The following is a 13,391-nucleotide window of genomic DNA, read 5'->3' as shown; positions in this document are numbered from 1 at the left end:
ATGAGAGTGACCCCTGAGGGATTTAAACTCCTCAGTTGGGGGGAGCGAGGCGTAGGTAAGATCCTGAGCTTATGTGAAAGACAGGGCCACCTGAGACGTCTCTGGAGGGGAGAGATATTGATCAATGGATTTAGCAGGAACTTTACAGAAGAAGACGTGGAGGCTGGAGGGAATCAACGCCCTCAAAAATCCAAAGACGCAGATCATAAAGGACCAGCAAAGATCATTTCAGCTATTCCTTGCTGAGTTTAATACATCCTGATTTTAAACAAGCCCAAACTTATCTAAAAAACACAAGTAAATATTGTACTCTTGTAATGAAATGATTAGTCCATTCATCACGCAGTCAACAGGAAATGGTCATTTATCAAGCATCACGCAAAACTGGTATTTCAGGCATTTCGAACCCTGAAAAGATTCATAATGGAAATAATCCTTAGTTGCAGCCCTGATGGGAAGCTAAGAACATCAAACATCGTGTGGAACTGATAAAGAAGTTTGATCAATACCAAAAGTGTTCCCCTCTCTTCCCTAAAAAGCTTCTGTGTCCACTTGTTGGTTGTCCCACTTGCTCTCTGACCCTCCACATGAGGAGACACACTGACACCAACATTGGCAAAGTGTCAGGCCAAAGGCCAGCATATCGGCAGTGCCAGTCAGGCCTCTGTGGGGTAGAACGACACAACAGCAAATTATGGATATTTGGATCAATGTTTTCATCCGTTTTCTTTAACATGAAAATAATTCAATCCACGTTTTAAAAGTCCAATTAAATCTGACAGGCTTTTAAAGTGTAAACACGTCTGAAGAGATCTCAATTCAGCAGATTGATTCGTTGAGAACTTTCATCACAGCCAAACAGAAAATGATTTTAAATATTGGACTCATTATGCACACGCTCACAGCCAGACACAGACGCCAAGTACTCGGTTTAGTAAACCAGCGCTGAACTAAAGCAGCCTCATGAAGCCTTTGAATCCCCATCGCTGTGGTGACAGACGAAAAAACGAGTTCAACAGCGGAGTCAATCAAAGCAGAGGCTGATTGATGCTTATCCACGCAGTCCTTCTGTCTCGGGGCACCGGCCTGCTGCTCTCTCACTTGCTCACTCCCTATGTGCTCGCCTCCCTTCTTTGTTGGTCTGGGACATGGTTTATAAGCATCGATTAGTCCCTTTGTACGATTGAAAACGTCGTCTCTGCTCTTCCTTCTCTCCCTCCTGTGTGTTTGAATGGTTGTGGTTCCCTAAATGACAGATTACCTGTCGAATTAAGAGATGCTGTACGGTTTTACTGTAAGAGTTAAAAAAAAAGCTTGTGTACCATAGACTGTCTCTAAGAAAGGACGTAGTCAGTGTCACCCATTGGTTTGTCGACTACGCTTTTGAAGCCTGAGTTTGACGTTTTGGCCGTCGCCATCTTGGTTTTATGAAACCAGAAGTAAATCTAATTTACTCAAAATGGGATCATAATTTACAAAATGAACCTCCTGCTGAAGAAGACTTGAAAATAGTGATTGAGACCATAAACTCATGTTTACAATATTAATTGAGGTAATAAATCAAGTGTGAATTAGGGTCATTTTCTCATAGACCAACACAATTGCCCCCTGCTGGCCATTAGGAAGAATGCAAGTTTAAGGCACTTCCCCATTGGCTTCGGAGGTTACACCTTGGTAGTGAAACTGGAAGCATATTGGCCTCTTCATGGATGTCGAGGTTGTGTTGGTACTGGAGCAGTTCCTGAGTTTGTGTCTGGACCTGCCAGAGTGTTCTGCTAATTCTATTTTATGACAGGCCTAAATCCTAATTACCAGGTCCATTCTACTCAATTTGTGATTCATCATTTGTTCTTGTGTACTTTAGACAAAATGCGCTTTTAACTCTATAGAGCAGCTCACAGTCAAAAGGTGGTATATGAATGGTAGAGGCCTCCTACGTCTAAATGTGCATTGGTAGAAATCGCTGAAGAGGCTGACCTTGTGGGTCTGGAGTCTGTTTATTCTGAGGCAGACAGAGTGCTGACAGGTGTGTTATTAGTTCCTGATGGCAGACAATGTGGGCATTACCCTCAGACAGCTCCCCACCAGCCTTCAGTTTCATGGCAGACATAACTCATTTCATACAGTGTTAATTTGGAGCACTATTCCATTACAGGTTGGCATTGTGGTGCATGCCACCACAGGCTCGCACTGCTGCATTTCAATTTCACATTAGGCCAATCACACAATTGGGCTTATTAAAGAGTGTTCCTCCTCACAAAATTGCCTCGGAACTGTAAAATTATTCACAGCATAAAAAACTGCCTTTGACTTATCTACTTTCTCTCTCCTCTGACCCCCTCTTCCTCTCTTGTTCCTCCCCCCCTCCCCCCCTCTCTCTCTCCTTCATTCATTTCATGTTATCTTTCATTTTCCGCTCATCTTGTTTCCTCTCCACTGCTGCTTCCCTCTTTCAGAGCTCCCCTTTGCAACGGCAGAATATTAAAATGATATTTGATGAGAGTGTTATCAGGCTTCCAGTCTTTTGTCCACTTTCTCCTTTCTGAAGGAGACTCTTAGTTCTCCAGGCGAAAAGTGTGCATGTGCATCCAAGTGCTCATGAGCAGATTAATGTCTCCTTCTCCCAGCATCTTTATATCTCTTCTCTGATATTCCATCTAGCGTCCAGGTGCATTTTGAAATTCTGCTCAGATAGGGATCTTCTGCGGGGCTGGAGAAGTGGAGGGGAGGATGGAGGAGGAAAGTAGAAGAGAAGGAGGGAAAACTGCTCTCCACTACCCTCACCATGGATGGATAAATGAAAAGTGTGGACCCGGACGAGTGCAACATGAGAAGGTAATGGGCTCACTCTGCAGTCAAAATGTCATCGGAGCAATTTGTGCTCTCCGAGCTAAAGTCGCAGCCGTGTGGAAAAGTCCACATTCGTATTCTGCTGGAGGAAAACCAATGCACTCCTCTTTCTTTATCAGAAGATAAAATGTCTATATTTACACCACCAATGAAAACATTTCAACTGTTTGAAAAAGAAGATGAGTGCCTTAGATTTGACAGCACCTCAAATTAAAACTCTCAAACACTATTTTGCTCCCTCTCAACCCAGCCTGCACTGTGTGTCATTCTTTTCATGCTGCACAAATACACCAATTCTGCTTCTACAAGAACCCTGTCTATCTAACCGAGATAGATAGGAGAGAGCAGGGGAGTCAAGCAGTGGAAATTAAGAAGCAGAAGGGGTAAGAAGGACCCCAGCGAGGCTTCCATCGATCTCAGCCAGCCCCTTTATTTACACAACATCTCTGGCACCTCAGACGTCCCATGATCCCACTGCTTCGGAGTCCACCATCCATCACAAGGCACGGGGACACGGGGTCAGGTCGGAGAGGTTTAGCGGGATATAGTGCGAGTTGAAATTGCTGAAGTTTGAATGCACAGAAACCCAGAGGGGACAGGAGGGCGAGAGGGTGAAGGATAAGGTGTACAGAAGATGTAATCTCAAAGAGTAGCACAATGGAGGCAGAGGGAAAGAGATAAGGGAGGCATGGAAGAGGAGGCTGCAAACTGTCAATGATGTGAGAGGAGGGTGGAAGGGGTTTAGAAAGAGGAGAGGGTGCTGAAGGGGGAACTAAAGCGTGATAGAGTGATCACCAAGAGAGGATTTCAGTTTACGTACTTGCTCTCTCCACTGAGCTTGTATCCATGAGCATGGGAAGAGCTGCCTCTTTGGTGGACGTCTTTTTCCTTTCCCGATCTCGTTCCCGGTCTCTCTCCCGTCTTGTGGATGAGCCGTCCCCGGCTCGTCGCTGCCTGTTCTTCTGGGACTCCATGGCTTTGAGCTTCCGGGTGTGCTTGTGGCCCTTATAGTGTGCCTCTGCTTGGTTCTGTAGGGAAATGAGAGAAAATCAGGTTAGGAGGGAAAAGCAGAAAGGAGTGTTTGACTCGATGCATTATCTGCAGGAAAGACTGGAGCGCACGTGCAATAAATGTTAAAACGCACGCATGAATATTCGCTCTCTTGCAGGCATACACAGGCGGCAAGGACGAGAGTCTGTTTCCACCTGATAACAGCGCTGGCACATTGGGAGGCCAGAGGTATAATTGCATGTGTAATATACAACAAGAGAGAGGATCCCATCTCCACAACTACCCTATTAATGTGCACTGCGAGAGTCAGCCTCTGCAAATCCTAAACACGTGGCAACACAAACACACATCTGAGCACACAGACACACATCTGAAGCAAAGCAGTCTGTCTGACTGTGTTGCAGCAATAAACACGTTCACACAAATTTCCCTCCGGGTGGATTGAGGTTTACCTTCACGTTCTCATCATTCTCACGGCCCGGTTCAATCTGAGAACAAAGCCCCTGTTGTCAGAGCAAGCGTGGATACATAGGAATAGCAGAGAAATCAATGCAGAGATCACTCATTAAAAACAACCCTCGGGGATCCGCTCTCATCAGCTCCTGGATGGGACCCGTCTAAATGAGGAGTTTTGTTTGAATTAAATCCAAAGTATGAAAAAGTTCAATGTCCCCAAATAACACAAATGAAAGAGAATACGGGGATGGATCATGTTCTCACCTTCCATATTGAAGAGATAAATGGATTAAGGAGAAAGGATTAAGTATAAAAATATTTTCCACAAGGGTGTGACATATAAGGCAAGGTAAATCTTTCCTCCACGACTGCAACGCTTCCTTCTGAGCGCTCAGCCAGTTTTAATTCCTCGCAAAATAAATCATGCAAATCCTCAGGGAGCAAACAAGTTGAGTTAAGAGGCCGGACTTTATTTTGAAGGACTCCCTAAGTGAGGAATAAATACTTGCAGAAATGACTAAAATACTTTTCAGTAGATGAAAAAGGCGGATTTCTCTGATTGCCTGAGAATCCACAATACATCAAGTCCCATAAACAATAAACACGATTAGTGCCTGTGCTGTGTTAGCACACAGATACAAGCTTACAGCTACACGCACCATCATGTGTTAGCGCTCTGTAAACACCAGCAGTCTGGGGATGGAGTGAAACATGCACACTTCACATTAGCAAGCCTAATGGTGTGATATAGTGGAGGCCTATGAATAATGTGGCTGTCAAAGCATCTGTAAAAACAACTCCAATACTTCAGCGCATCGTGTGACCGATCTGCCGTGAAAAGGCTTCAGAGATTAGCGTGATGTGACAAATTCAGCCGGCGCCTTCTCCGCCACTAGTCTCTCTGTCCGTTTGGAGTCTCAGTGGAGGCAGAGGGACAAGGTGTGAAATGAGCTTTGCTTTTCACATCACCATGCCGGCCAGCAGTTCTCTTCCAAAGGATTCTTCACTAAAGGTAAACATTGGACTATATGTGGTGCACATTGTTTTAGTCCCCCCCCCCCATAATCTCTGAAATGAATCCTCTCGCCCGAAAACAATTTGCTTGTAGCAAAAAAATAACAAAGACATACAATTAAAATGGATCTGCCAGTTGCTTTGCTTAATTAAGCAATCACTGAGCTGCCTGTTTTCATGGTGGACGTGCATGTTTGCCCTCAAGTCACTAATAATGTAGGATGGACGTAAAACAAATAAATTGCCAAATATGCAAGCCAGTTGTCTCTGGGACATTTTGTGTTGAGCTATAAATATACAGCGTGTAGCCTAATTGTGTTGTATTATGTTATGACAATGTAAAATAAATATGGTGAACAAGTCCTTTTACATGATAATGATCTTCTGAACATAATCTTTGAGCTTCAACAACCTCTGTAGGGAACCAGTAACAACAGTAAACCTCCAAACTCTTTGACTAGTGATTAAAATAATCAACTAAATAAGAAATATAACATATCTGATGATCCACGTTAGCATGCACAACACTGCAAGAGCAACACTTCCACTAACCATTTCATTTCCTTGTTGTTGGATTGAAAAAGGGCTTTTGTTTTACAACAGAAAGGTCCAAGGACAACCAGAGGGCACTCGAGCCAATCAGATGTTCCTCTAGTGCAGGGGTGTCAAACATGACTTTGCAAAGTGTAAAAATGAGTTGATTTGATCATAAAGTAAAATACTTTTATTGTTCAGTTCCAGATACCTGTGACCTGTGTAGATACACAGCGGATTATCCTATTTTAGCACAAAGACTAGAAACAGCCTCCCGAACGTCACCTCTAACGTCCCTCTGCCAGGGAGGCTACGTTTTTGGCTTGGTTTGTCTGTTTGTTTTTCGGCAGGATTACCGACAAGCTGCTGGCCGATGATCAGAAAACTTGTTGAAAGGGTTTAGCATGGGCCAAGAAAGAACCCACTACATTTGGGAGCGGATCCGAATCACTTTCGTCGCAACATAGGACAACTGTGCTGCATTCATGTGGTGTGGGAATAATGCAAAATAATTAGTTCAGCCATCAAGTTCAATGTTGTTTAAACTTTTTGAGCAATAAAAAACCCTGTCTCCACATTACGACTTAAAGAAGAACGACTTCCCAACTGGAAAATGGGACCCGATGGCACCTTGTGTGTGAGGGGGGGTTGTGGGCTGAGCTGGTTTCTCCCCTTTTTCCAGTCTTTATGCTAAGCTAGGCTAACTGGCAGCTGGTTGAAGTGTTTTAAGCATAGAGACAGTAGTATTGATCTTCTCATCTAGCGCTCGGCAAGAAAGTACATTTTAAAAAATTGTCCTTTGGAGCACACATATCAGAATTGGGCTCTCCTGTAACCACGCCCAAAAGTGATGTCACCTCTACATCACTGCAGCTAGGTGAGAAGTTAAACCAACAGGTCACCAAAAACACGATTTTCAGCCGGCGTTAAGTTGCTCTTCCTGCTGCACTGAGCAGCAGAGAAAGCTTACTTATTTCCTTTTTGAGTATTATGCATAAGGATAACTTGTTAAACTCTGAGGAGCGTACACGGGAGTGTTAGGAGAGTATTCATGGTCTCAGAGAGACAGATGAAGCTACAGTCAGACCTGACACTTCTCTTTAAGTCGGTGTGCAGAGGCAGGGAATGGGATTTGCTCCAGTGTGTGAGGAGCACGTAGTCTCCTCTCCCCCCTCAGCTTCCTGTCTCCTGTGCCTCAGCCCTTCTTTGAAGATGGAGTCCAGAAAAAAAGTGTGCCTGTGTGTGTGTGTGTGTGTGTGTGTGTGTGTGTGTGTGTGTGTGTGTGTGTGTGTGTGTGTGTGTGTGTGTGTGTGTGTGTGCGTGTGTGTTTACTGTTTCCAGACACAGGATGTCTTAAGGCTTTCTGGACTATTATCTATTTGTTTATGTGAATATGCAAGAAATGTCATGGGATGTTGTTTGCCTGCGTGTCTCTGTGTGTGTGTGTGCTTGCAAGTGTACAGTATGTGTTTATGTGTGTGTGTGTGTGTGTGTGTGTGTGTGCTAGGGATGGCAAGGATGGGAGAAATGGAACTAGGAGCCGAGAACACTGCTTCCTGCTGGGGCTGCTGATTGTTTCTGCTCTTTGCTGATAAACGACAGCTCTCCCTGCTGTCTAATCCCTCAAACCAAAACAACAGACACACACTTACACATTTCACTGAAAGGGAAACTGAACACACTTTTATATACACAAAACATTGAATGACTAACTTTAACTTTTACAGAAATGTGCAGAAAGCTTTTAGTCACAGTTTATGTTTTGCATACAGACACAAATACACACACACACACACACACACACACACACACACACACACACACACACACAGCCAGTGTGGGGACGATAAGGGCTAAGTTAATTGAAAGATGACCATATTTTTAAAAACAAAACAAAGAGATTATTTTCTCTGAGGCTAGACTGTAGATCACTTTTATGTCTGGCATGCTGTCTTTGCCTCCGTCTTATCGTCCCACTACCTCTCTGTATTTCTCATAAACACTGAGACATAAAGACACTAAAACATTTCTTACCGTTGAGTTAAAGCGCAGGTGGCAAATGTTGCAGGAGATAATCTGTTTCTTCTTGAGGGGCTGAGGGACACCGAACGTGTGGTTGATCACTGCCTTCTGGACAGGGTCCATCTGAGGGAGGAAAGAGCAGTAAACAACATTAGTTCTAGAACGTTTTATTCTCCCAAATGAGAAATGTCTTCGCTGCAGAACTGCTCAGAGGTGAGGTGAGGTTGTTTCCCAGCAAGACAAGATTCAATCTCAGTGTGGCCGTACCTTTTCTATTAATACATTAGTATTAACACGTCAGTGGCAACATCCCGTCCTAATATTTCCATCAGCTAGAGCAGAATAATTTCAGTTATTAGGGATAAACGGTGCCAGTCCTTCAGAATAAAAGAGTAATAGCATCTTTGATGAATTAACATTTGGCACCGTTGAGGAATATATTTAAGGTGAGGTGAGCTTTGGCTATAACAAATGCAGACTAATTCAACAGTCGTGCAATCAATCAGGTAAAGATATTCAGTTTTGTGTTTAAACTCTATCAGAGGTGTTGATTCAACGGTGTATTCATTTTGGTTCTGCAGTCTTAACCCCCCCCCCCTGCATGCTACACATGGTTGTTTTCTGATGTGATTGAAATTATTCTTCCAACCTCTTCTTTTAAATGCTCCGGCGTGTTTTGTTTACCAGTTTACCAGCAGCAGCATGAGGAGAATATGCTCCTCACATGTTAATTATAATGATTAAAGATAAAAACATTACCGCCTCACAGTTGTATGCCTCCACCAACGAGCCGAGTTGCAATTTCCATCCATGTCTCTCAAAAACCACTTCATCATTTGGGTTATGGCTTTGTTTGTACATCGCCACGCGTCATAAAGACGGCCTGGCTTGAGACTCTATTTTATTTGTCTATGGGTTTTATAATAATAACAATTACCAAATAAAAATGTATCAATAAAAAAAGTACATTTTCAATCTGCTTTAAAAATATTCAATGATAATGTCAATTATTTGCACACAGCTTTTAAATCCAACACCTATGGTCCACCCACACAGGACAAGGGGGGTTTGTACACAATGTGCATGATTGACATCTTCCTCGCTCTTAAAGTGCATCTGTTAACACGGGATATGGCAGAACTTTACCCTGAAAAGAGGTCTAATAAGCAGGTTAACAGAAAAACACCTGTGTGTGTGTGTGTGTGTGTGTGTGTGTGTGTGTGTGTGTGTGTGTGTGTGTGCAGAGCATTGCACGTCTTTATACGTACATCCCAATAATAATATATAATTACATGCAAATAGTTTTCAAACATTATTTCAGTAAACTTTATTTATTTGTTCAGTGCAATTATCTTTTCACTGCTTTCTCTTTCTTTTTCCACTTTGACAATGAGGCATGATTGCTTGCATCTTTATCCCTACATTTAGCTTTACTCATTTGACAGTAGCTCTGTATAGTTTAGTATCTACTGTATCGGTGCTGCTGCAAAAGTTCCTGTTTCTGCTGAACTCGGTAGCTCATTGATTGCACCTGAGCCTGCTATATTTAAGTGACCTAAAAGCATGACTCTGTAAGCACTGATGAAAGTCTGAGGGACTGTTTTCATGTCACTTTAATGTGCACCTGAGTACTTTTGTGTTATGCAATTAAAATGGTAAAAACAATCTTTCTGTGGCTGTTTGCTCTTAATTATCGACACAGTGAAGACAGGAGACATTCTGCTGTGTGTGACAGGTCACTGTGTTTACATAATAAATATATGTGCCAATTCATAATGCACTGCAAGCTTAAATAACCCCCATGGCCTCCGCCTGCTTTCACAGGGCGGCATATATTAATAGAACTCCCCCACCCTCTGACCACCACAAAGACCCTTTAATTTAACATCCAGACCTCAAAAATGGGGCTGAGCCAAGACGGGCCCCTCGCTGTATGGAGAGGGCTGGGGCATGATGCAAAGCGTCCAGGATAGAAATAGTAACAATACTGAAGATATGGCTCCTAAAATTATTCTGACACAATAATGAAAACATGATTTAAGTCTAGACGAGATTCACATCCACCCAGAACGCAGGAATGTCTGTAAGTCTTCAGAGATCTGCTGGATGCCGACCTTTGCTGCTTTAACAATGCTGTGGAGACGTGGCTATCACCTGCGATCAATGTGTAATCAGCTTGTTTATACTTCTGCCATAAGGGTTTACACCGCACCTGTATACGTGCACCTCCTCGTATGTATGTTCCTTGGGTTCTCTATGTTCCCCAGCTCAATATCCTCTTAACACATTAAGGAGAGCTTTCACACGGTTTTATGTTCTCAGCAATGTATGTTTCCCTGGGTCAATATGTTGAAATCACCCACTTACAGCTTATAGCCTACTGATGTTATACTCCCTCAATACGCCCTGGATATTACGGGCAAGACATTATTCTTGACTTTTGACATTTACTGTACGTCTCCGCAGTGGCAGGATAGATTTCAACCATTCAAACTGCATTTAAAACGTTCATCTCACTTCGTTCGTTTTTCAATTTGAACTGCAAAGATATATATACAAATCCCTTACAATATTAGTTTATATCAAGAGTCACACTTGCCCTGGGAACATTGGGATGATCCCCAACAAACGCCAATGGAAACACTGCGTGGGGACTACAAGAAGTATGATTGGAAAGCTTCTGCTGCTTGTGTTTAGTTATTCAAGTTTCTGATGTTTTTAGAGATTGTTGAGAGTGAAGTCAACGATAAGGAAGCTGAAGAAAGAGTCTACTCTTCTTCAGTAACACACAGCTAGTAAAGCCATTACACTGCAGACCTTCTGCATCTGTATGAATGATGAAAGCTAAAAAGCTCAGAGATTTCAGAGAGGTCGCCGTCTATCCAGTAATGAGATGAGACGTGGCTAAAGGACGTTTCAAGTTACCTGGATGCGGCTCCAATTTGACGCTCAACGATAGATCAAACCTACGTGATAGGTATCTACAGTATGTGGGACTCCCGTTAACTCTTGCGTCATGTTTCTCTCCACAAATGCTCTGTAAGATAAGTACGTTTGTTCCCATCAGGACTGTATTGCTATTTTATTACAAGCCTTGCTACAGCTTGTAGTTAAATGCAGTTAGAGTTCATTGCAATCTCCGTTATGTGTCTGTCTGAAACGTTATGAGTCCGTGCAGCCCAGAGGGAAGTGTTTGGAGAGAGTTCTGAGCAGATGCAATTCAGTTTCAACTGTCTGTGAATAGACTGCAGACAGTCCTAGAACGGCGTACTATAAACAGTAGCGTGAAAGCCGAGGCTCCATTAGAAGGTCTGCGCGCCACGATGACAGCCGATTTCATTGCGGCACCCCTTCATGGTATCACATATAACAATCATCTTGGATCTCTCCCCAGGATGGCTCGGAGCCTGATCCAGTCCATTCCTCTGCTTGCATGGCTGAAGGATGACCTGTGGGAGAGCGCTGTTCTCACACAGTTAGACCACTCACTGGAACCACACTGGTGGCACGGCAGACAGCCTCGGCTGCCCGGAGATCAAAGAGTGTTGGTGTATGGATGGCAGCGAGGACGGCACACTGCCTTGCTTTCTTTGTGATACACAAGCCTGAACAACATCAGATCCCTTCGTACCGCACAAAGAGCTGTGCCTCCTCTGCAAGTGTGGGGTCTCTTTACTACGAATTCCTCAAGAAGGCCAGGTGTGAGAGGGAATATAAACACACCTGACACTGAAACCCCCATGCTGGAGGTATATCTCTCCCTCAGGGCTATCTTTGCCTTTGTTGCTTTATGTTGGCCTCCTCTACATGACTCATAGCTAGCTCTGGGAGCAACTGACTTCTGCCTTCACCAGCCGAAGCCTGACCATTGAAACCTAGTGCTCCCACTCCTGCTGCCCTCTGTCTACCTTAGGAGAGCAGGCTGCACACAGCTATTTGTTTTGGGAACTGAAGAATGTGCCCATTGTCCGTCCGCAGCCATCCTGAACCGACTGCTATAAATGAGTCTTTTGTCCGAGCCCTCCGTCCTCCCCCGTCATCCTGGTGCAGACAGAACTTTTCCTGCGCTGGGCGGCAGAGACCGTGATGGGGTTTCATGGTTGGTAGAGAGAAAGAGGGAGAAAGAGACACACAGAGAGGGGAGGGGGGGTGTAAGAAGGGACACCAGGGGACCGGAGGATATTTAGTTTTGAAGACAGGTGCATTCATCTTCCCCCCTGCACACGTCCGGGACAACGTGTGCCTTATCAGTGCTAAGAGAACCTGGGGCTCCCAGTTGAATGGACTTTGTGATTAATGCCACAGCTGCGCTGTCAGACTGTGTGTTATGGAAGCTAATCATCTCCTCCCGGGACTGAAGCGACACTGATTTGATGTTATTTTCACAGTTATCACAATTTCTGCATTCTGGTTGTGGTAGATTCCACGTCCTACTGCGACTTGTATTCTATTTAACAGAAGAACTGAACATCATTGTAATTGTAATTGTACAAATTATGAAATATATTTGCTGTAGATTTCCACAAATTATTTGCATCTTGTACAAAGCTGCGAGGTTGGTTTGAGAATAGATTGTCCCAATGAAACATTAGCATAAAACAAAGAAAACATTGGTGGGAGACCTGCCCCACTGCCTCCACGAGTAATATAAATACATGAGGGTGTCGATGAATTAATGTTTTCTACCTTCGCCAGGAGATGAGCTCAATCCTCTATAGGGCAGTATAGGCGACCCCCGACTCGCAGCAGTGGGTGGGCAGAACAAATGAAGAAACTGCACTTTTCACAGAACAAGTGGAAAGCGCTACACACACAAATGCAGCACACGATTATCCACCCCCTCACACATGTCAGCCACTGTATGAACCAGTTAGCCAGCTGTCTGTGTGGCCCCCTCTCTGTCTCTCTCTCTCCACCTTCTTTTCCTTTGGTTTGAAAAGGTGTAAAGTGTATGTTGGAGTGAAAGCTCTGGCTTATGTTTCATTTACAGACCGTGGAACTGGAGATGGTTTCACAGTGTGCGATGAGGGAAGTGAACACACACACACACACACACCCTCATGCACACACGCGGCGTAAAACTAGGATGAAAGAAATCCAAAGAACCTACACACACATGCACACACACAAAACGACAATGGGTATAGCACTGGTAAAGGATCAAAGATACAAGCTTTTAATTCCAGGCACCGAGGGAAGGCAAGCATCAGAGCCAGGGTGCTTGAAAACCAAACAGTTTGCAGCTGACGTTGGAAGCAAAGTAATAAGGGTCTCATCTGCAGAGATGCTGATACTGAGGTGACAACTGGAATGCTGAGAGGTGAAACACTGCTTGAATAAAGATTAGCGCCCCGAACCTGAGGTAAGGCCTCTGCACAGAGACAGCGGTAGAGTTTATGGGATGAATAGTGGAGGCTGAGGCCTGGCAGAACAGATAGTGAGATAGTAAATAAGGACACAATTGTATAGGCCTGTCTGTCTTTATCCCTCTCACCAACATTTTG

At 44.0% G+C, this 13,391-nt stretch overlaps 1 protein-coding gene across 2 annotated transcripts in view; it reads right to left on the bottom strand.

Annotated features, from left to right (window-relative positions):
* Positions 1–13,391, bottom strand: part of znf385c (zinc finger protein 385C) — a 127,567-nt gene that overhangs the window by 8,385 nt on the left and 105,791 nt on the right. For both annotated transcript variants that reach the window (XM_029437603.1, XM_029437604.1), the window contains 2 exons: positions 7,900–8,010; positions 3,671–3,878 (listed from right to left, as the gene is read on the bottom strand). In XM_029437603.1, the coding sequence (XP_029293463.1) occupies positions 3,671–3,878; positions 7,900–8,010 (319 nt within the window). The remainder of the gene's footprint in view (positions 1–3,670; positions 3,879–7,899; positions 8,011–13,391) is intronic.

This window comes from Cottoperca gobio, chromosome 8 (assembly GCF_900634415.1).
Source record: "Cottoperca gobio chromosome 8, fCotGob3.1, whole genome shotgun sequence".
In the NCBI taxonomy this organism is placed as follows: Eukaryota; Metazoa; Chordata; class Actinopteri; order Perciformes; family Bovichtidae; genus Cottoperca; species Cottoperca gobio.
Note: the sequence above shows the minus strand (reverse complement) of the source record. Positions and strands in the feature narration are given on the sequence as shown.